The sequence below is a fragment of the Ailuropoda melanoleuca genome, chromosome 10, assembly GCF_002007445.2.
Source record: "Ailuropoda melanoleuca isolate Jingjing chromosome 10, ASM200744v2, whole genome shotgun sequence".
Lineage (NCBI taxonomy): Eukaryota > Metazoa > Chordata > Mammalia > Carnivora > Ursidae > Ailuropoda > Ailuropoda melanoleuca.
This window is the reverse complement of record NC_048227.1, coordinates 32,456,757-32,481,416: the sequence shown is the minus strand read 5'-3', so window position 1 is coordinate 32,481,416 and position 24,660 is coordinate 32,456,757. Positions and strand designations below refer to the sequence as shown.

The following is a 24,660-nucleotide window of genomic DNA, read 5'->3' as shown; positions in this document are numbered from 1 at the left end:
ACGTCTGAGTCCCGCTTTTCCCCAGAGCTAGAACCTGATCTCCAAATCCTGACACAGCACAGCAATGAACGTGAATTTCAATGAATTAAGGTTTTGCAATAATTCCAGCTACAATACTTTTATCCAAGTCCTCTCTCCTTTTATCAGAATCACACATATGCCAAGTGTGGCTGTCATTCCTGGGCCAGTGCAGCACCCGTGAGCATGGCTGTAGAACTTACTTTTCTAGGGATCATGACTGAGAGCCAGTTGTGTCGTTGGCCTCCTGGGTATGTGAGAACCCCGGGCAGGACACTTCGTACAGAGGGCAATGTTATGGAAGGTGCAAGGTGGAGGGGCAGTGCCTCTACGGTCCCAGGAGGGAGACTAACACTGGTTCACCTCCAAAGGGTATCCGGGCACCTGTTCTGAGCCAGGCACTCTTCTAAATGAACAGATGGAGATCTCTGCCGTCATGGAGTTTACATTCTAGCGACAGTGGGAGTCCTTCTCTTTCATTTCTGTCACCCTAGCTACTTGATTGCTAGTACACCTGGAGAGCTTTGTGACAGCTTCCTTCCAAAGGAGATTAAAACATAAATAAAAGTAGGAAGCAAGGGAGGAAGGAAGGAAAGAGGAAGGGAGGGAGAAAAGGAGGGGGGGAAAGAGGACCAGAATAAGAAGGAAGGAAAGTGAGAAGGAAAGAGGAAGGAAATGTTCATTAATCATGATGATGAACTAGAGGCTTCATAAGGAGAGCCCTTGGCAGCCCAGGACTGGTAACGAAAAAGAGATAGCTGAGCAAACCGTCTATCTGAGAGACACCCAGTCTTCCCCCATGATGGCTCTGGTCCAAAGCATGAACCGCAAAACGTCCTTATTTTGCCTAAGGGCACCTGACCTCCCGGAAAAGTGATTTTCAAACCAGGAGTGATGTGTTGTCCTTCCTGTGTCCCTTTAACAAAATGAGAATCCCTCTAATGTGCCAAGCTTGGAGGAGCCCCCAAAGGTCTCACATGGAGACCTGTCCTCCCTCATCCTGCATGGGGAGGGACATCTCCCCCCTGTACCCAAGGGTACATTTGGAGTCCCGGCTCCACACTTCCAGCAGCTTGTGCCGCCCCCGCTCTGCTGCCGAGCTTCTGTTTCGTGTTGTATCTCAACATCTAAATCCTCCAAGAATTATTGTAAAACCTGCTTGTCGCTGAGAGGGATCTGTTCTCACTCACTGTGCGCGGGAGCCGGCGATAATAAATGGGTCAGCATAATTACCGTGTCTCCTCACCCAGCCAGCCAGCTGCTCTGCCAGATTGTGAATTTTTCATGTTCTTTATTTCAAAATCCAGGGCGTTCCTATGAAAACTTAGCATTTGAACTGTGGCAAGGTGGAGTTGGAGTCCCAGCCACACTCACTCATTTTCTCGCCAGTCCTGAACAAACAGCTCCTATCTCATTACTTCTGGGCTCTTACGGTGTTAGGACTTAGTGGCTTTCCCCATTAGGAGCGACACCTCTCTACTATTTCAAGCACATTCGTTGAAACACAAGCCAGGGGATGTGGGTGAGTAGGGGCTGCCAAGCTGAGAGTTAAGTATGGCTGCACGATTTGACTTTAACCACGGTATGAGAAAAAGGTTAACAATAACGTGTATGGTGTTTTCAGCATAAATAGATAAAATCATTCCGACTCAGTTGTACAATCACAGCATTTTGCCCTCCATCCTGAGACAAAGATCTGGTGGAATCCATGAGAACGTGCAGAGAATTACAGATGATAGTCAGTCACTCTTCACTTTGGGTTCAAGGGGTCCATTCCAGCCCATGCAATTCTGTGAAGGGATTGGGGATGGCAGCTGTGGGAGACCCCCACCCCTTTCATCTCCCCATCCCCTGCCACCTCCCCCCACCCCCAGGAAGCTAGGATATAGTGTACCCAAAGACACCATGGCTCATGACAGATGGGATGGACGGCTTCTGCTCCTGAATGTGGTGGTAAGAAGGGGAGAAGCCCCCCACCCCTTGGCAGTTTGGATATGAACTGGAGGCAACTTCAGCACCGCATGAGACACAGCACCCTAGGAGCAGTTAGGTGTTCCCCCAAATGGAGCTCCCGGAGAGAGGTGTGCGTCTCCTGATTACCTACGTTTGAGAGACACCCTTGTGGTAGGACGTTCTGAGCATGGAGGCCACTGTCCCTCCCAGCCTTGTCTGTCCTTACAAACACTGTGTGAGCTCCCAGGAGAAGAGCAGGGTGCATGCAGGGGAGGAAACTCTTGCCGCCCTGCTTCGTTCTGTTTCTCCCTCTGGAAAGCTCTTGTGTGTTAGGGGAGAGGGTCAAGAAAAGAACCTGGGGGGGGCGCCTGGGTGGCACAGCGGTTAAGCGTCTGCCTTTGGCTCAGGGCGTGATCCCGGCGTTATGGGATCGAGCCCCACATCAAGCTCCTCTGCTAGGAGCCTGCTTCTTCCTCTCCCACTCCCCCTGCTTGTGTTCCCTCTCTTGCTGGCTGTCTCTATCTCTGTCAAATAAATAAATAAAATCTTTAAAAAAAAGAAAAGAAAAGAAAAGAACCTGGGACAAGTAGGGGAGGTTGACTGGAGAGTCTGTCCATCCTTTGGCCTGCCTACAACTTACAACTTCGTTTTCTTGTTTGTGTATTTAAGCCACCCCTACATTCATTCAGGTGTCCAATATTTAGAACCTGCTGTGGGTTAGGTCAGGGGGCTTCTGTTGGGGAGGCAGGAGCAGAAGCCAAGACAGATGGGCAGGGGGGAAGCCTGGAGGAACTTCCGGTTGATAGGGGAGAGAAAAGGTAACATGTTGACGGGACCCCCTCTTTTCGAAACCAACACCTGTGAGAGGTTGGGTGTTCTGGGCCTTTAATACGGATCTCCTGCTGCAGTGGATTCCCCAGTGTGATTTCCCAGAGAAGTTCCTCCTCCCTGGGATGCGGTTTGGGCGCCCTGCCTGCGGTGTAGTGGCGATGGCACGCTCGGGGCTGGCATAGTGAGAGCGCTGTGACATTCAGATATGGAGAAGCCGCAGCAGTGGTTTCCTAAAGGCTTCCTGGACCCCAGTGTGTCAGGATTTGCAGACACCCTAGGAGGAAGGACATCCCAGGCAGAGGCAAGAGAATGAATTATCAGGGGTCTCTGGCCCCAGGCTTAATTTCCCTCTGGACTCCTCAGCAAGCCATCCCACTCAGAGAATTTTCCTCCGATGAGGAAAGCTCAGCCCACACCCTCTTCTTAAAAGAGTTGAGTTCCCAGACTTCTCTGTAATTATGGTTGTGTGTGCCTTAAAAGCTGTTAAATGGTTTGGGGGCTGATGGGACATTGGTAACCATTGGCACAGAAGGGCTTTGCACACTTGCGATGCATGCACATGTCTGTAGGAACTCTGTATTGCAATAAAAAAATTTTAACAAGCAATATATGTAAAGGAAAATGTGAGAAATAAATTAAAATGGGATAGGGAACGTGATCAGTAGACAGCTAACATACAGTTCAGCCCCAGAGATAACTAGGAACACACTGAAATGTGTGCATATGTATACACAAGTGTATGCATATACACACATGCATCGAAATATGCATACGTACACATTCACGTACACGTGTGCACACAACACGCCAGTGGCATGCATATTCACTTCCACATGCACAGACGTGTGCGGATGCATCATACATGTATACTGTGTGCTCAGACATGTAAGTATCTTACAATGTACGTGTGTGTGTGTATAGATAGATGCATAGATGTTGGCAACGTAAGACACATACTTCTTGCAGTCTACCTTTGTTGAATTTTAACTTTGTGCGGTGAGCTTGTCTCCTGTTATTACAAATTCTTTGTGAATGTTTGTCATTCACCATATTCTCTTGGACACAGGGAGCACGCCTTAACTAACCCACTCTGGAATCGGACCTTGACCTCCTCCCTGCTGCCCGCCTTTGGAACCCCGCCTCCCAGACAAGGGGCAGGTGTCCAGCCTCGGCGGCAGGGAGAAGGGTCCTGGGTGGGCGGGTTGCCCTGCACGACAGGTGTGCTTCTGAAAGCCTCTGCTCTGCTCTCTCCTTTCCCGCCCCGCAGTGCCCGGCTTCCCGTATCCAGCAGCCACCGCCGCGGCCGCCTACCGAGGGGCGCACCTGCGAGGCCGCGGCCGCACCGTGTACAACACCTTCCGGGCCGCGGCGCCCCCACCCCCGATCCCGGCCTATGGCGGGTAAGTGGGGCGGCCTCCCCCCGCGGCGGGCCTCCCGCACCAACCCCCCCGCCCTGTTTGTGAGCGCATGCCGGTCTTGACTGCCCCACCAGAACCGCCCCAGCATGCAGCCCGGCGCGCGCCTGCCGTGGAGCACCTTGCAAAGAGTATTGAAAAATGAGTGTAATTTGTCCTGTCATGGTTGGTGCCTTTAAGCATTCTACATGTCACATGTTGTTATGTAAATTCTCTCTGAGACTGAATGCTGGAGAACAGAGAAATGGCTACAGCCAAAGATGTATTTCTGATGATTGCAAACATCTGGTTATTAAGGAGGTTGGATCACATTTGCCCCTTGAATCCGTCCCTGGAGGGACATGAAGTCCCCAAACATAAAAGTTCACTTGGGTGGTCTTTTTCCCCTCCCCAAAGACACCTTGCTCGTCAAGGTTTATGAACCCTTGCCTGAAAAGAGAAAATTAGGTGTGGAGTCAAATGTGAACATTCGAAAGTTCAAAGAAATTGGAAGTAAGACCCGTTTCCATTGGATTTTCCAAAATGGGCATTTGGCTTCCTTTCCCCTCAGCAAGGAAACACGGGGTAGTGTGTTTCCCGTTGGCGGTTTGGTATCTGTGCACATGGACTCCTGCATTGCCAAGTGAAGATCAAGGAATGTCAGGGAATGCAAAGAAACAGGGGTCTCGGTGTGGTGGACTGCAACCCCGCAGTGCTCCCTTTTCTGTCCTCCTGTTAAGGGCTCCTCCTGGAACATTCCAGAACCTCAGGAATCAGGGAGAAAGGAGTGTCTCTGCCGGTCCTCGGGATGTTTGAACTGTCTGGAGACATTCTGGTTTGTCACCGGAGCAGGAAGGTGTGGTATGGGAGGTGGAGGCCAGGGATGTTGCCAGATTGCCACAGTGCACAGGGTGGCCCCCCAGCGTGGAGATATCAGGCCCCAAATATCAGTAGCTCTACTCAGAAAAACTCAGCGATGCCTGAGACGGTTTGGCATGAGGCTTTCTCGGCCAACAACTGGCTTTCTGGTCTGTAGAAAGAGTATGGCTGTATTTCCAGGCTGTGTGAAAAGGGTTGATGCATTTTTTTTATACCTCTGTTGCTTATAAATCGTTTAGGAAATCTGAATTATGCTTGATCATCTCTCTATTATACTGATGACAAAGGGAACCACTCTTTTTTCATTTTATTCATATCTCACCCATTGCAGAGGAGAGCATATGAAGTGTTTCAAACACAAATGCAATGAGACAAAGTTAAGAATATAAATAAATGAAACTAAATGGAATCACCAGGAAGAGAAAAACAAAGGCAGAGAGATCATTCGGTGTCCATTGTTTCCTGTGTTAGCCTTAGCCTTGGGTCATTTCTGAGTTTCTTAGTGGACAAAACAATAGCGAATATTTCTTTCTCATGGAAAGATGGTGGATACTTACAAACCAAGTATGAATTTGCCCTAAATTCTCCTCACCCTCCAAAAACATGCATCCACAGCTCCTAAGCCTTTATCTGACCACGTGATATAAGGAAGCATCCACAGTGTTAATCATTATTTCCAGCTCCACAGTGTTGAGCCTGTTTTATAGACCCAGAAATGCAGAAATAAAGACGTGTTATTCCCAAGGTCACACAGTAAGTTGTTGTGAAGGGAAGAAAGCCCACCAAGTTACCCTGTAGGCTCATGTAATCACTAAAGCAAGATTCATAAGCCGTAAATACAAAATTACATGTTTATACCACATTAGTTTGTCTGAAAATTATTATCTTAGTAGACGGTAATTGTAGCTTTTCCGTATATGTACCCTCAGTATCTCACTACTATACTGAACAGGAAAAAAAATAAAATTATATGGCTTATCCTCATAAGAACAATTCATAAAAATCTCAAAATAACACACCTGCCATAAAATTGAAATTCGCTAAGTTACAATGAACTCGCTCTTTGCGGGGAATAACCACGCATAACTGATTAATGCCACGTTCACCAGGGAGAGACACAGGCATCTCCAAATGGTGAAGCAACGTGTTTGTGACTGCTTCAGATGTGACTTGACTTAAATATTCCAGCAACGTTCCTAATCATTTTGGTTATAATGGTACACTGTGCCTCTTTGCTGGTAATATTCCGAGTGGAATCCTGGAACCACCGTTAGTAGTAAGATGAAATTCTCAACCCAGGGGGAGGAGGTGCAGAAGGGCTAGGGGGGTGTGTGTGTCCATGTCCTCAAGTTCTATAAGAGCAAAGTGCTGGCTGAAAGTAGGAAATTCAGCGAGGGTGTTCTGCTGTATTACATACTGCCTGGAGTGCGCCTGCACTGAACGAGAAAGTGTGAACCCAGCATCTTAAATGAAGGCTTCCCTTTTCCTCTGCTTGTTCCGTTGGCTGAGGCTGCAGGAGACTGCAGGGGGCGGGGCGGGGGCAACTCATTTTGGAAAGAATAGCAGAGGACAGCATAGAGCAGACATGGGCTGGAGTGCTAAGAGCCCTGAGCTTGAGTGGAAGCAAACAGCAGAGAGATTGGAGACCTCCTTCTGTTTCCAGAAAGTGATGTTATCAGGATTCAGGTGGTGCAGGTGATAGTGTGGATTTCCTGTAGCCGCTTGTCTCCAAAGTCCTTCAGGGGGAGATTTGTAGAGTCGACTAATGTCTTTACTCCAGTGCAGTTCAGCCTAGCATCCCTTTTCTCGCTTCCAAACCCCGTCTTGCACCTTCGGAGGAGTTCCTTCCAGTTAGGGACAGTGGGCACCATATACACTAATAATCTCAATAATTGCGGTAAGTGATAAGGGTGTTGTGTGAGCACCAAGAAAGGCCCCTTAGCTCAGCTTGGGTTTTTAGAGAAGGCTTCCAGAAAAAGAAGAAATGTAAGATGCACTGAAATCCAGCCACTTCCTAAATTGCCACGCTGAGATCCCATTCTGCCATTCTCCCTCACACACAGTGATCCCCATCTTTTCTAAGATGTCACCCAGCGAGCTGCATTTATTGCAATTTTCTATGTGTCACCAGTTGAAGATACAGCTAACTGCCAACCTAACCCTCTGCTCTTCATGAAGTATGCAATATATACTTGGTTACTGAAATTCCAGCCAAAAATGTGTCATTTATCCTATGTCCATGTATGGCTTCCATATTGTTTTCCCAAGATATTGAAAAAAAAAAAAAACCTGGGGCGCCTGGGTGGCTCAGTTGGCTAAGAGTCTGACTCTTGGTTTTGGCCCAGGTCATGATCTCACAGCTGTGGGATCCAGCCCCACATCAGGCTCTGTCCTCAGTGTGGGGTCTGCTTCAGATTCCCTCCCCCTCTCCCTCATACACACACTCTTTCAAATAAATAATTTTTTAAAAAAAATCTTTAAAAATAAACCCCACAGAACCTCCATGGCTACTTCTGTGGAGCCTTGGGTGACCCTCGTAGGTATCCAACATCAAGATAGCCATACAGGCAGATTCACCAAGCATGCCTTCCCATCCATCCATTTCCTCTGATTTGGTTTTTCCTCCACATCCTGGTATTCTCTGAAGTCGCTCCCAGCAAGTAAAGAGCACAGGTTCCGAGAGGCCCTATTCTCTTCTTTCTCACATAGCTCAAAGAACCTTCTTGGGACATTAACACATGATGTTAACCCCGCCCTGGGGGGAGGAGTTCTGGTTGGACCATGGAGGGACCCGAGGAATGGGTGGAAAACCTAGACTGAGCCACCCAATTGATTGTCAACATTAACTGAACGAGGATGGGTGATGAGTTAGAAACCTGTCTGACCCCTTTCCTGGGAGGCTCCTGAAGTTCATAGACCCCCATTCCCTGCAAGCCACAGAGCTGGCTTTGGAAGGAGGCACTTCGATAGTTTCTGGAATATGTAGATCATAAATAAAATGCTATCTAGTGAATGGATTCTGAGAGAGCTGAGTCACCAGGTCTTCCCTATTTCTCCGTGCATTTGATCCCGGAGTCAGTTTTGATAGAGAAGCTTCAGTGTCCAGTCTGTCCTCCTATGACTCACATGAGGGAGAAATTGCCCACTGGGCCATGACCGCCCAAAGTAGCTTACAGATTGATGACCCATGGATGGAGGCGGCCCCCCCCCAGACCCAGTACAACATCTGATACTAGAAGACAGCAACTGAACCCCAACACCCTCCCAAAGGAACCCCGTGAGGCTGGCCTCGCCAAATCCTTGCTCTTAATTAATTAGCTGCTTAACTATTAAGCGGCTGCTACCACGTGCCTGCTCTGTACCGCGCGTATTGTCTGGGGACACAGAGTGCACTAATGGAGCATCAAGGAATATTTTTTAAAATTGTTATTATTCTAAGCTAACCGTCCAGCATCTGCTATAGGGTTTTGGCCTTGGTTCTCTGGGTATCTTTGAACAAGATGTTCTATACTTTCCCGGGAAATTACATATGACACATCAATGTACAATTTCTCAGAGTTACCTTGAGAAGTGGTTTGAGGACACTCTGTACTAGTTTGTGTATCGGAGAGATGTGGGAGGATCCCAGGAAAAAAACTTCAAGCTCACCCGTGCAGGAATGAGAGCCACACATAGATCCTTGGGAACGCATTCAGAGTAGGTCCTAGGAAAGCCTCTGACACCAGCCTCTAGGGCTATGTGTATGTGCCTTTCTGGCTATACATCACCCACACTTCCTGGCTTTAATTTCTAAGCATCTTATCCTCAGACTGCATTGTCTGTTGTTTAGGACCTTTCTTATTTAATATTAACACTAGGAACTGAAGTCATCACCTGTTACCAGAATATTTTCCAGAATTCTCTCTAGCTTTTTATTTGTGTGTTTGGTTTCAGTGTGAATTCTTCTTTAAACTTCCAGCCAATTTTAAAGTGTAACCTCTGTTACATTTTTTTTAAAAACTCCTGATTTAGGGGCGCCTGGGTGGCACAGTGGTTAAGCGTCTGCCTTCGGCTCAGGGCGTGATCCCGGCGTTCTGGGATCGAGCCCCACATCAGGCTCCTCTGCTATGAGCCTGCTTCTTCCCCTCCCACTCCCCCTGCTTGTGTTCCCTCTCTCGCTGGCTGTCTCTATCTCTGTCGAATAAATAAAAATTAAAAAAAAAAACTTTAAAAAAAAACAAAAACAAAAAACTCCTGATTTGAATGCATCTATAGAGAAACACCATAAATCAGTAGTTCTTAAATTTGGGGGGGGTGAGTTATGTCACAGATGCCTTTAGAAATTAATTAAAAATGTGGTTTCCCTAGGAAAATGTTGGTATGCACATACATATATCCATATACAATAATATACAAATGCCAGGGAGTTTATGGACCCGTTTCTATTCAAAAACAGCTAGATTTCAACGCATTACAATTTTAATTTATTTTCCACTTGGAAGGGGCAGCAAGGTAGAGCAGTTTTAAATAGCCTCTCCTTCAGGGATGCATTTGTGGTGGGGATATATTGTCTTACACAAACGGATTGTATAGTTTGGGCACCCCATACTCTCTTTCTCTCTCTTTTTTTTTTTTTTTTTGAGTAAACTAATTTGCTATAGTGCAGTCATTCCCTGCTTGCATTCAACCAGATATTTAACTACTGTTATTACCTTTCTAAGAACATGAGTTGTGCGTTTGCACTATGCTCTTGCAAAAGCATATTGCAGCCCCAAAGTGAGTGGCAAGCAATACAGTTACCTTTGCATGACTGGACAGACCGCCTTTGCATTAAAATTGGACTGCACCTGTTCAGTGCATGACGGCAACTCCCTCTCTTGTACAGGGTGCGGTTAATTTATCTATAGATCCATACTTGCCACCGACTCCTGCCCTCCTTTCCTTACACATCTGATATTTTAAGTGTACCTCTTTCATGGGGCTTTAAAAAGTCTTTAGACACATTCCTGGAAACCAGCGTGAGAGTCTGTTAAGAGCCTTCCCATGACCAGCTTCTGTTTAGAATAGGGCCTAAGAGACTGCCCCGGTCTCCTAGGTCAGTGCTTTCACAAATGTAAGGAAAAAGAACATGTGGAGGGCGGTGTCCCATAGATCGATAAGCCTGTTGGTTCCCGGGGCCAGCAGCATCAGTGTCCCCTGGTCCTTGTTAGAAATTGGAATTTTAGACACCCCCTCATCCAGACCTATTGAGTCAGAAAATCTGGGCTGGGCGTGGGGCCCAGCCGTCTGTTTTAACAAGCCCTCAGATGACCTTGCCTATGTGCTAAAGTTTGGCCACTGTCGGCCACAGCAGTTCAAGGAGGGCGGAGAAGCCAAGACTCCCTGGACTAGAATCTCAGCTCAGCCAGTTTAGTTTCTTATAACTGTAGGGTGATGCCAGTATACTCCAACTCACGGGGGTATTCGGGTGAAATGGGCTAATGAGCGCACGATGCTTAGACCAGGGCCTGACACAGAGTCGTCATTCTAGAAATGGGAGGACCAGTAGTCTTTGGGCTTGGGCTATCACCAGCTGTTTAGGAGGAAAAACTGCATTCTGGTGCAAGTCGCAGCCCATCAGTTGGCATCATTTCCGAACACCAAAGAGGCCAGCAGTATCGGTTCCTTGTCTTTAGAGCTATCCTGAAAATAGATCACTTGCTCTCTCCATCATCCCCCCCATCCCCCCCGCAACGTGCAGGGGCAGCAATCGGTGAAAACGGGCACTCCCTGCGGGGTGTGGTTTATCATCATGGTGGGAATTCTTAGTTTCCTTTCTCAGTGAAGCCCCGGCAGTCTGCTGGGCCTCTGAACCCTGCAGACCTCCTTAAGGAGCCCGGGACCCTTTGGACACTAGGGTTTGTGTAGTCTGTTCCCTTTGCTTGGACTGCTCTTCCTCCCTCTCTACCTGGCTAAGGCTTTGAGATTTCCGAGGCACTTACTCAGGTGACCCTTCCCTCTGCTGCCAGCCCTCTTCCTTCCGCTGCCCTTTCCGAGCACCTGTTCCTCCTGGACCCCAATCCAAGCTGCAACTTTATACTTATGTACGTGTATGCACACGGCTGTGTGATGACGTGGCCCCTCCCCGAGAAGCTCCCTGAGGGCAGGTTTAGTGGTGGACACACACTGCCTTGTCAGTGCCTTAGTGTAGCTGGGGGGAATAGTAAGCATCTCAGGAGCAGAGAGATAGTGCTCATCATTCAGTTTGTCAGAGCTTGTCAAAATGAGGATGCTGGATCGCATTTTCTCTTTGGTTGTCTGTCTCATAAACGTGGGATGTCAGAGTCCCAAAGGAATTTTCCATGGCCCGTGGTGGAAGGCCGAGCAGGGCACAGAGTTTCTCCTGGTGAACAAAGGCCAATGTCAGGGCCTGTTCTTGCCTCCCTCCTGGGAGTTGTTGGTGCCAATGGACTTCACACAGAGGCGTGCAGCAGACCACCATGTACAGGAACCTGAGCCGGCAAAAGAAGAGGCCACTCTTCCAGCCAGGACACGAGCTAGACACTCCCGGTCCCTGTGGGTGTGCGTGGGAACAGCCCTACGTCTAGGCCAGGCTCTGCTCTTATTCCCAGAGCAGTCTCAGACTGGGTCCCCGTCTACAAATATGTAGATGGAGGCATCACTTCCCATGTTTAAGTATATATTAATATGTAGTTAAAATATGGATATTTTGCTCACCCCCGGATCACTTTCTATACTCCGATGTCAAGCACCTTGCTCGTTGCTTTGCACACAGCACTTCACTGCGTTCTCCTTGGAGGTGGCCACTTCCTGGATCTCGCCCCATTTTACAGATGAGTATGTGGTGCTCAGAGAGCTTACGCAATGAGCCCAACGGCTCACAGCTGCTGGTCGGTGAGGCTGTGACCAGATGCCCGTGTGATTCCCGTCTAACTTGGCTCTTGAATGATGACCTGTTTTTGGAGGAGGCTGTTGGGAGAGCAGGTGTTCCCAGCAGAGGCACAGCAGCATGAAAGAAGGGGGCAGAAGCTGTGTTGCTACGGCTACATGACTCACCTCTGGGGTTCGGGGCCCAGACTAAATATTTTTCACTCTCCCCCGTTTCCTCAGATCTGTTCCAAGTCCCGTTGGTAGAGGCTGGCCCTGCCTTCTGACCCCCAGCAGACACTCTCTCTTAATGCTGGGAACGCCGACGGCGTAACCCAGGACGCCGCATACCTCAATATCTCGGATTAGGGTTTTAATGCTGCTTGACGTGTGCTCTTGTGAACCGTGGTCTTCGCAGATCAAAATGGAAATAGCCGAAAGCAATTCCTACCAACCTCCTTAGCGTGTGAAATCCCTGTCACGTTTTTAAGGATAATGGTACTTGGGGTCTAGCCAATCAAGTCTGAAAAGCTCTGAGAAGCACTCTACAGGGTTCTCCAGCAAACCAGTGTCACAGCCGTGTGCGTGTGTGTGTGCGCTCGCGGGTGTGTGTTTCAAGTGCCTTCCTTTGGCTCCATATGCTTGGCTTACATGTGGGTCCGCTCCCCTCCTGAAGCCTGCTGGCCCCCCTTTGGTAATCACAGTCGTGTTTCTGTTAGAACCCAGCTCCATTCGACGGTGGGGCTCACTGGTCCTTTGCCAGAATCATAAATCATCTTTGAACTCCGTGGGGCGATCTCAGGGAAGGTTATTAATAACAGCTACCGTCCTGTGGAAAACATGCATCTGGTAACACCTGCTTTTATTGTCTGAACGTCCTGTGATCCTCCCGGAAGCCTGTGAGGCGTCAGGCTCCGTGTGATCCTCATGAAACCCACTGCCTTGCTTAGGAATTGGGAGCCAGGTTCCCATGCTCACACAGCTGTAAGCTTTTCTTCCTGGCTGTTTCACTCAAGGTATACCAAGACACTTCTGGAGAAGTCCAGGATATTTTCCACCTCCTATGAAGTCCCTTCTCTCTGGAATGACTATTTGAATGGTGACAATAGACCCATAGTGAGGCCAGGCTTACTCAGTCATAATGTGGGGCTTGCTTGGCCTGGATATAATTCATAAAAAATACACATAAGGTACATGTATGCATACGTGTGTACACGGGAGCACACATACGCACATGTGCAGACACACACCACTACACATATTATACACTATATACATCTATCTGTGAGCACGCACACACACATGCACCTGGGCGTGGTACACACATCCAGCCACATGCATGCATATGGCGCACACATATATACAAATACGTATCACCTTGCACGCACATGCACACGCATAATTAGAGATATTTTTCTACATTTACCAGGAAAGACTGGCACCTGCAATTACCAAATATAATACTACAGGGTGAAAGAACATAAGAACATTTCTGGGATCATTTGGGTTGTCTGGCTCTCCTAAAGTCATTCCGCTACCGTGCATACTGAAAATACGACAGTCCGTCCCCCTACCCTTTATCAATCTTATATTTTAAGCAGATGACGTCCCCCTGGGGGGAGCCGTGTGGTTGGATTGAATGTGAACTCTGACCCTCCTGTCTGTCTAGGCCACTTAAACTGAACCTCTCCTTGCATTTCCTTACCCCCTCCTGAAAGAGTGGGAAGTCGGGTGCCCAGCACGCCACCATGGCCTGATTCTGGGCCAGCACCGAACCCCGGCCTAATTCTCTCGGGCTGACGGACAGCTGTTGTCTCCAACCTCCTTAACCAATGTGAAAACTCTCCTCGGTTCCTGTGTTTCGGGTCTTGTGACCAGACTAACTTCACCAGTGCAGGGGTTGGTGTGTCTGCATGGGGAAATGCACTAATATGGATGTTTTTCTTTGTGTGTGCGCCCTGCAGTGTTGTTTACCAGGATGGATTTTATGGTGCAGACATTTATGTAAGTATTCATTAACGTGCATGCCACCCCTGTTTCCTCCCGGAGTCATTCTGTTTACAAGTTTGCTGCAACCTTCCTCTTCGGGCTCTGTGGGAAAGTGTTCAGGGGCGTACCGGCAGGCAGCAGACCTGCTCCCGACAGTCGTCGTGGCTGTCATGGGGCGGCATTAGCTCCTTCAATAACTTCAGAAGACACGTGAACACCCCCTGAAAGAGGCAGCATTTCTCTCATGTCAAATTAAAGACTCTCCCCCCAACCCAAAAAAACATTCTCTCTAAAATTTTCAGCATGGTCCGTGTGTTTTCAGTACAATATTTAGGATAACAGCTATAGTTACTAGCTGTAGAGGGTAAAAGATATTTTCATGGCTGCTTTGCTTTTTTTTTTTAATGTTTTCCTATAAATACATTTAATTGTTGATAGTAATAGCTCTAGAAAGAACCCCTCCCACTCTGTCTGGATGATTTTAGCAAGAAATATCTCTCACAAAAATGTATGCCAACTTGACCACGAGAACCCTATTTTCTTCCTTATTCCTTCCATTTCCCCCCAAACCATTACCCGACTTAGAATTGTTCGTTAAATTTAGAATCGTTTATTAAATGGTGCCGCTTTATTAAGCTTCACTTTCAGGAAAGAGTAGGACGGCTCTCATTACGGGGACCATGATCAAGACCCCTAAATGGGTCTAGAAGTACTTTTTCTCCCACATTATGATATTAGCTGCACTGTCAGGAAAATAACCTGGAATAAAGACAATTTCAAATAGATGGGCAGGGTCGGGGGCTATTTTTTTAAATCATATCCTTTTTTATTACAAACGACCTCAAACAAGTTCACTGGAATCGTATTTGTCGTCTCAGACTAGATAACAGAAAAATCGTACTTTTGACCAAATTGATACCATTTACTAGAAGATGGGACAGACCCTGTTTATTTAATTTTCTTCCTTTTGAATTTCAAATAATTACTATTTTGAGACATAGTGTTTATCTCCATCAATGATGCATATAGTTGAGTTCTGTCATTGCATCAGATACCTTTATTATAATCTGTGGGTTAGTATTTTTTTCTTAAAATGAATGAACAACCTATACCCAGTGAACAACCCATTTCTTGTTTTTTGTGTAGCTTAATCCATGCCTCCAAATACCCTCTTTAAAACAAAACAAAACAAAAAAGACTTTCAATGCATACCCTTATAAACAGAGAAGCAGGCTGGGGCTGGGCATCCTCGTGCCCATCCATATCCTTAGAAACCCAACGAACCCAGCATCAGTCTACACCCTCCCCCAGTGTAGCCTCTGAATAGAGCATCCCTAAGTTTAGGACTTTTTTTTTTTTTAATTTGGGAAATGGGGAGAGGAGAAGTGATTAAAAATTGCGGGGAAAAAGACAATCTACTAAAAAAAAAACCCAAATCAAAAAACTATCTCCATCAACACCCACCAGTGGGGGTAGGGGAAATACATGTTAGTAAACCTGGCTAAAAACAAAAATATATTAGCTGTTGTTTATTGAGTGTCCGCCTCTCTTTGCCTCAGTTTCTTTATTTGTAAACTGACAGCAGTTTATTGAATTATTAATTTGTGCTGTCCTATGGATATTTCCAGTGGGCGTCTTTTCCTGCCTCCCAGATGTGTGAGTAGCAGGAAGGAGGAGCTGCCCAAAGGCAAAGTCTGTCAGATCAGAGACATGGGGAAAGAATGCACTAGAAAGAGGAGTGGGCAGATGTGTTTGTGCTGGTTGGTGCTGGAGATACAAATGGAAATCCATGAGAACAAAGCAAATGGGGGGAGCAGAAACATGCAGAAGGGCGCAAACCAGACTAGGCGGGAAGATAAATTCCATTCAGGGACGAAAGCTACAAAAAAAAGTCCCTTTTTGCTTTAAGTTCCTTTAGTGGCTTTTGTCTCTCCCAGATTCATATCTGGGCCAAGCCTGCGGGGTGCAGTGGCATAGCTCCCACAGGTGTCTGAGTGCGGCACTCAAAGGGATTCTGTCCGGGGGGCCTCGTTCCTTGTTTCTGCAATGCTACGCTTCCCGGTGTCAAGGTTGAGAAGATGATTTCTCTCATTCTTTGCAAGCCACTCTTCTAGCCAAAAAAATTTTATATCATTTTCCCACTGTTCATATTATATGACAATAAGATTTTTCAGGGGGTGGTTCCAAATGGGCAGTTAGGGGACAGAAGCACTGACAGAAATAACTTGGAGCTTTGTTTACCCAGCAGTTGCTTCTGTCCTCCTTCCCAGAAGGTAGCTCAGGCCTTGCAGACCTTCCTGACTGTTCTGCTCCGTGTAAGATGGCAAGTTTGGAATATTGCTGCCTGGCGGTGTGTGTCTGTGGGGAACAGTGATGGACTAGACTGCCCATTATGGCAGCAAGACAAGGGCTCATATATGGCCTTATGTCCATTTAAGGGAAAGAAAGAATATGAATATTTCCTGCACTCTAAAGTTTGCAGAGCAGGATTCCTCTTGGCTAGAAGTACCTTACAGTTTCAGATGTGCTTTTTGAAGTTGTCACCCCTGCCTCCCTTGTGGTCCTGGTCTGTTCTGATGACTGGAACTGTCCCCAGGGCACCATCTCTTAAAGGAATGATGATTAACAAGGGTCATAGGAAAGCATGTGAGATTCTATTTTCTTTAAAGGAAGTTTCTGGGTTGCTCCTTCAATCTCATTAAAAATAGTACACAATAAATAGGGTTAGGGCAATCCTGAGAGGTCCTGGGACATGTGTTAGACACCTGGGTCACCTCTAATAGGTTTAAATGTCCTCTTTGATTTTAACTTTCCTGGGTAACGTAGTGGGCTTCTAGCTTTGGTGACTGCCAGGAATTTAGCTTACATATCTAGTCTATCAAATCTGCAAGTTCTCCATGATTGCTTAGGTGCACATTTAAATGATTTTTTTTTCATGAAAAAGTAAGTTAAGGTAAAGAAAAAAAATAATGGTAGTAGTGATCAATGGGATTGACAACCTGTTTGCAAGTTGAAGTGGGACTAAGTCCTCTGGGCCTGCAAAACAATCCGTTCTATCTTGGGGTGAAGCTGTGGATCTCATGGGACCAGAATTGGCCACAGAGCTGAAAGTCAGTGTGGCTTAACTGAATTTAGCCAGACGTTTGTCTTCCCCCACTCAGGGAGTGATCCCAGAATATGGCATTTGATCAAAAGGTAACCATTGAAAATGGAAATAAGGCCATTCTAATAGACCTATTTAAAAAGAAGGTACTAACACAGTGGAGAGTGGGGTGAGAGAGTAGAGCAATGGGAAGAAGGGAAGAGAAGACAGGTGGGGAGAGGGGAGACAGAGAAAGAGAGAAACGGTGATAAATGATAGAAATGTTAACCCTGTTCCCTTTTTATAGGAAAGCCCTAAGCTTTCCACCAGTCCGTGCAGCCATGAGGCTGGTACATCTTGATGAGATTCCAGTGCCTATTCACGTGACTCTTAAATTCCATTATAGCAAGTTCCTGGCTGACACCATGGCTAAACAAAATTATTTATGTGTTCATGTCACTCTGCCATCCATGGATCTTAAAACAAAGAGGTGTCCTCATTTCACTAAAGTAAACATGGATAACTGGAACACAGAACTTCTCCAAATAAACCCCAAGTCCTTATCCCTAAGACCCTGCTCTCAGTGGGAGTCGGCTTCGAGTCAGCTAATATTAGGCAGGCCAATCACCACAGGGGCAACTGCCCACCAAGGAGTTAGCATTACTATGTGGGACAAGAGGGTCAGCCTTTACTGCCTTCCTCGCCTCAGCCCTGGAGGGGAGGAATTGCCTCCACCCACTGCCTCTACTTTTGTCTTCAGAAGGGGAAACTTGTCTTCAGAAAAGAGATAATTATTTGTCCAAAAATGTTCATTGAGGCTGGGGTCTGACCAAACTCTGAGAAATGCAGGAAAGGAAAGGAGGAAGATGAGAAGTAAGAAGATAATGGAGAGGATAATGGGGTAGGAGGGTCATGGGGAACAGTATCTCTCCTTGAAACTTCCTCAAATAAGCAATGGGGGGCGGGGGGGGGAGAGAGAGAGAGAAAAGCCTAGAATGTTGACAGGCATAGGTCCACAGGCTTAAATTTACTAAATCTAAGGCCAAGTAAAGATTAAGATGCGTATATACATATGTATGTATGTACAGACACACCTTTATAAGGCAGGTCCCCGAATCTCTTACAGTATTCCACCACCTTGAGGTGTACCCTAGAACTGTGAGATTTCACTTTAAACCAGAACCACTCACGTGAAAGATTAGGCTCTCCCGCAAAAAACTCTCGCAACCCAAAACTGCACCCCTGTCTGTCTGAGGGGTTCTACTTGAGATCTTGTTGTTGGACTGGAATGAGGTCGTGACCTTTGCACAATATGTAAATTATCGGCAGCTTTTCTAGACACGTGCGTGGGCACGCGCACGCACACACACACACACACAATTTTTCCAGTGCTGTATATTAAAAGTAGCTTTGGTAGCTTCAACGTGATTCATTAATTCACGAAATTCAGTTGCACTCTCTGTTATTTGATGTTACATTTTTAAAATAAACGTATCGATACAGTTATGTACTGTCATCGCAACTGCCTCAGTAATGAAGCATCAAAGCTAAATCCCTGGGTATTCCAGAGAATTCTAATCGTGAGATAAAGAGAGAAATTTGAAGTAATCACCTTGAACTGTTGCGTTATGCTTAGAAGGATGAGAAGCCATGAAAGTATCGTTTTCTCTTCTCTACAGATAAACACAGGTTATGCAGTGGGCTTGGTACAATCAGCAGGGCTTGCTCCCCACCCGTACCTTCTGATACTCCGGGTTACAGAGATCTGCAGCTCCCACTTGCTGCTGCTTTTGGTTTGATGGGTCATTCGCAGGTCGTAGGGAAGTGAGAGAAGCAAACTTGTAAATGAATTGCTCTGGAATTTGTCTGACTTATGCATTTTCTTTTATTTATTTCATTTTTGCATTGAAAACATTACATTTCTGTTTCCTTATAGAGTAGTGTATCAAGAGCCTGTGTATGGCAATAAATTGCTGCAGGTATGAAATCCCAACTGGTGAAAAAACTCATCTCAATGATTGTGGGTTTGCTGTGAAATCCTACTAACAAGACAATTCTGGGGAGGGGAGATGGTCTCTAACATAGAAGGAGGAAAGACTTAACTGAATTTTCCAGTTTCGATGTGAATGCTTCTAGAATAGAGATGCACATCCTCAGATATCCCGTTTGCTAGATCACGAGTGTATCAAAATGGAGATTCTGACTTGGCTGTAAATCTCCTGGCTTAAAATGCATCTACACCCAATTAATATAAATTCGATGAAAAGACTTGCAAGGTTTCATTGTATCAACTGTCTGGGTGACTTTGTAGTAGGTTCCTGGACTCAACTGGTATGGTTAAACAAAGAACTTATTCATCCAGCATTGAGGGTCAGCACAGCTAACATAACTTTCCCTGGTTTCATTGTAGCTTCTTATAAATTTATTTCACACCTATTGCTATAGCTTTCAACTCTATTACTCACTGCTGAAGCAACCCCCAAATGAACCAATTTGTAGGAAGAAAAAAGAGCGACACATCCATTGGAGTGTAGCTGGCCGAGTCTCCCAATATGGTCTACAACCAACATTAAAACTGTCAAATAAAATGAAAGAAGAATGTAAAACTAAGGATGATCGGGGGAGTTTTAGTACATGGATTTCCCTGTAACATGCAATTCCCATTTTTGTTCTGTATTAAGTCAATTAAGAAAGTACATTCTTTTTTAACCACAAAAATTAATCAAGTTTTAATGAGAAATCTAGTATGAAAAGGGGGTGCTTGGATCTAGGAGAGAACAAAATAATTTAAACTTCCAAGATCAACTTTTATTTTTATATTTCAGGAAAACTGATTTTCATTGCCACACTTCAAAAACAGCTGGTGTGTGACGCAGATAAATTAGGGAGCGATTATTTATGTTTAAGTGTTTCATTTTGCAGATGTTCTTATACATGTTTTTTTAGGATAAAAAATGTATCTATAGATATATGTGGATATATCCATATATATACACCGGTAATGCCTATACACCGGTAATGCCAATCCACCTTGTAGACTGCATGAAGTGGAATCCTTGGGTATTCTTAGAAATGGGGAAGCTTCTGTCTAGGGTTAAGCCCTTTGCTACTTTATACAGTTAAGCTGAAGGGAAACACACACACATATTACAGCGCTACCCATCCCTGTGTCCCCACCAGCACACAAACGTTTCACCTCTCTTCCTAAGTCATTTGGATGTTAGAACAACTTTTTCCAAAAGAATGCTCTAAAGTAAAAAACGTGATTTCCTTCGTCGAATGGCTCTGAGACGTACAGAGGCTCTACGGTGCTTGTCGATATCGTTTTAGAAAGTTCCACAGATGGAGGAGCCAGTCTCGTTTCGTTTAATTTGGTGTTTCCCAAACCTAGTCGGTCATGGAAAATTCCATTTCCTACCATTATTAGTATCCCACAAAGGGCAGTTTTGAAAATGCTTTGTTGGAGCACCATTAGAGGTCCTCAGTCAGTAACTTGCCCCAACCTCCAGAGGTCTCGCTAGCAAAGGAAATGTTTCAGACAATGAGTGGGGATCTTTGTGGCCACTTCTGCTGGTGGTGGCAGAGGTGGGAGGGGGAATTCATAATGGCCATTTAACATTTACATTTTATATAAGGTCTCATGTATAGCTTGCTGCCCGGTATGTCACAAATGAGTATATTTTATGAGCAGGGAGCACAGAACCACGTTGTGCTTGCCATTTGGTTTGGTGGTAGGAAAAAAAAAATGGTCAAGGAGGCATTTTTGTCCTAAGGTCAGGAAGACTGTTTGAACATGAACATGGTTTGGTGCCAGCAAATGGAAGTGAGCTCTCCTTTTTCAGACATTAGCCCAGAACCTTGCAGAAGCTTTGGCTATGCTCAGCGAGCTGCAAAATATGGAGCAATAAAATTGATTAGAGTCACCTGTTAGAAAGGCAAATTAAAGCAATTTGTATTTTTTGATCATTTTACAGTGTATGCACACATACACAGAGTTAATACACAACTCTGTTATTCCCCTAATATGGATTTCATACAGAAGAAAAATAGCAAAGGAGGACAATGCAGTATATAGATGTGGTGGTATCAAGCCCCCGAGCCTTTTCTTTTTCCGCTTATTACCTATTTGAGGGATCACTTAGACCTGGACTGTCCAATGCTGAAGCCACCAGCCCCATGTGGCCCTTGACGTGTAAATTCAGATTAACTCAAACAACTTAAAAATTGCAGTTTGTTTTAGCAGCCAACATTTCAAGGTTCAATAGTCACTTAGGACCAGGGACGACTGTATAGGACTGCTCAGAGGCAGAGCATTGCTGTCCTCACCAACAGACCTACTGGGCAGGAAGATCAGTGCTCAAGGTCAAAATCTTTCCACTGGCTCCGCAGACCTCGACAAACTATGACCTCGAGTCTTAAATAGGGAATGCTCATAAACAGATTCCTAAATGTTGTCAGGGCATTGACCATTTGTGCCTGTCTCACATAGAAACACACACTTATTTTGTCTAAATGGGCAAGTCATGTGAAAATAATGGAGAGGATGGGTCCTTCCCAAAGCGCCATAGACAAGCATGTCTGTTGTGCAGAAGGACCCCAGTTGCACACACATCCATTTTATGTTCATACGATAAATATCGACTGGCAGTCGGTGAGATTCATTTTCATTATCTGCTATTTGCACAGCAGCTGTTCTTTCCACTTATCAAACTGGCTGCCCACTTTCAGTGATGGAAACAATCGCGGAAGTTGGGACACAGAGAGGTCAAACATAGAGGGTTTGCAAGGGGGGCGGATGGTGTTGCTAGAGATCTTTGCTGGGACAAAGTTCACAGTCACCAAATCATGATTGATTTACATGGCACTTGATGGAAATACCTTTGCAATGGCTTTTGTTTTTTATTCTTGGAGAGAAAAAATACACACACGCGCGCACACATGCCCACGCACTTTCTTCCCATCTGAGCTTTCAGCTGGTGGCAGTTAGTGCCCCCTAGCAATCAGCGAGCCAACTCCAGCCCCTCCCTACCTCATTGTTTAATATACACACCTGCACACCGGCGTCTTTCTGGACACATCATGAAAGCCAAGGAGATGGACAAGCAGATAAAAAGAATGACTCCAGAAATCTGGTGACCTGATTTCCCCTCAGCCCATCATTCTGTATCTTGAGCTTGGTGCTGGTGTGACAACCGCTTTGGTTTTACAACTCCTCAGCACATTTAATGAGTTTTCCTGTTCCTAATTAGAGAACATGGTGTTTGGAACACCAGGTGGTATCTGGCTAAGACCTCATTTTTTTTAACTTCCACATTGTTTTTCAAGGGAGACTTTTTTTTTTTTTTTTTTTTGTAATAGCTCCAGATGATTGGTGATTATCTGTCAGGATGTCTTGGATTTTGCCTTCTCCAGGAATGCTCCAAAGCACAAATTTCTTTAAGGACAGACTAGAGTTTTGAATTGCTAGGTATGTTGTGGCAGATCACTCTGAAAGTTGGAAGAGGGTAAAAATAAATTATTGAGACCACTTTGTCCACATTTCGAAAGATTATCTTTCCGGCATCGGTCTGCTTGTCTTAGCACTTGGCTGTCCCCTACTCACGAAGCTAAGTGTAACACACCCCTCACTCCAGATTTTGTTGTTAGGGCCCATCTGACACAAGAGTGACTTGGCTGTTAGGGGGTCCTGGAACACATCAGTCTGTTCAGAATTGCCCCTTTATGGTGAGGGCGAGAACTGTTTCCTCAGAGGATTATGGGATGGTGAATTCTAATTAGAACCCGAGTGTTCCCTCTGTTATCGGTAGAGACTGGATCATGTTTGTTAATTGCGCTGAGAGCATTCGACAGTGGTTGATGTATCGCTGTGGTCTACTGAGCAAGAAGCTCAGTTATTTTCACAGTTTGATAATCAATGCTCCACTGAACACAATTCCTTTCGCATATGACCATTTGCTTGTCCTCTGCTTAATTGAACAATTGCAGTAACTGGTACATGCAACTAAATGTTAATTATTTTTTTCAGGTTTTTTTTTTCCTCTTAATGATTTTATTTACAAATTGGAAAGCTTTATCATATTTTCCACACCAAAAAAATTCCCTATTTGAACCAGCGCGATATCTTAGCGGAAAAGACAGAATTTTTAACAAGTGTTCACCATTCCATTTTTTTAAAATAATTATGCAACATTTAGAAAGCTAAACACAGTCTTCTTTCATTGCTTCAGTGGTTGAACAGCTACATAGGCGAGAGATGACTAATAAACTTTCACTCAAAGCGTTATCTTATTTTTTTTATAAATATCAATGTACAACAGGGGGGCATTAGCTCAATCTATGTTGGATTTTTAAGGAAGTAATCAAGGAGGGTTTGAATAAGACGTAAGTTAGTAGCTAATAAGTAAAGGTAAAGCATAATCATTTTTGAAAATCTGGAAAGTTCAGCAAAGTATACAGAGTGTGTAGAGAATCCCCTGTAATCCTCCCCACCCCAACACAGTCACCATTAACCATTTAGGTACATCTCTTTAGAAGGGTGTCTGGGTTCTTCCTTGGGGAAATGCTTACGACCGCTAACCTTTAACATCCAGCTGGGGTTGGGATCCAAGCCCGTGTCTCTCCAGTGTGTTTTGTACTTCTGCTTTGGTACTAAGCTTTCATTAACCTCCACATTAGACTGGTAGATGGGGTTACTGCTGTTCTGGTGCAGCCTCACAGTCGGGCGCCCCTGTGTTGGCCTCCTCTGCACTCCTAAGTCCGATTTCTCCTTGCATTTTAGGGTGGTTATGCTGCATACCGCTACGCCCAGCCAACCCCTGCCACTGCCGCTGCCTACAGTGACAGGTAAGAGTCTCCCTCCTCCTGCTTGTCAACGACCTGGAAATGAACTTAGGTGGTGGGAGGCGAGATTCTCGTCTGGTTCTGGTGCGCATGCATGACTGCTGGGGAGGCAGCCCCAAAACTCAGGTCCCATGGTAAAGGTAAACAGTGCCACGTAGAGAGAGGATGATCCATGAAGCCTAGAACATCCTAAACTCTTGCCCTCTCTGCTAAAACCCGAGATGCTATGTTTTGTGCCAGTGTAGTTGCTTTTCAGATCTTTCTCAATCCCTGCGACAGCGCACTTTGCATGCACACACGTACTGTCCCTGCACTGCCTTCCCACGTCTTCCGTGTGAGAAGCAGCCGTGGTCTCCTCTCACTCCTAGGAAGAACACCCGATGATCTTACAGGTTTTCCTCCACTTCAGCCACCCTGCTTCCCTTTTTCTTCCTTACAACTTTTTACACCCAGTAAAGCATTCCTTCCGTTGCCTATTTTTTTTTTTAATCCAACACAAAGGAATGGGGGAGATGTACCCGGCGTTCCTAAAGAGATTCACTCTTTTCGGCAGTGCCCTGTGTCCGATCCTACTACGATAAGCCAGTGTGTATTTGTAATGTGCACCACATGTTAAGACTGGCAGTGGAAGGGGGACAGAGTGGGTCTAAGAAATGCAGAAGTCAGAACGGATGGCGGGGCAGGCGTGGGGGGTGGAGGCGCTCCATTGCCCAGGCTTGACAGACGACTCCGTTTCTGAAATGGCAAGCCGCAGCTATTTTCGTGTAGGTGCCTGGGAAAAAAACAACAACAACAAAGTGTGCGTTTCCATATTTGAATGCAACCCGT

At 45.7% G+C, this 24,660-nt stretch overlaps 1 protein-coding gene across 16 annotated transcripts in view; it reads left to right on the top strand.

Annotated features, from left to right (window-relative positions):
* The window catches only part of RBFOX1 (RNA binding fox-1 homolog 1), a 2,017,010-nt gene that overhangs the window by 1,955,098 nt on the left and 37,252 nt on the right, over positions 1-24,660 (top strand). For 8 of the 16 annotated variants that reach the window (XM_034670388.1, XM_034670394.1, XM_034670402.1 and 5 more), the window contains 3 exons: positions 4,070-4,202; positions 18,929-18,971; positions 23,771-23,835. In XM_034670388.1, coding sequence (XP_034526279.1) covers positions 4,070-4,202; positions 18,929-18,971; positions 23,771-23,835 — 241 coding nt within the window. Of the gene's footprint in view, positions 1-4,069; positions 4,203-13,885; positions 13,926-18,928; positions 18,972-23,770; positions 23,836-24,660 lie in introns of all 16 variants that reach the window. The other 8 variants (XM_034670396.1, XM_034670390.1, XM_034670387.1 and 5 more) reach the window with 2 other exon arrangements.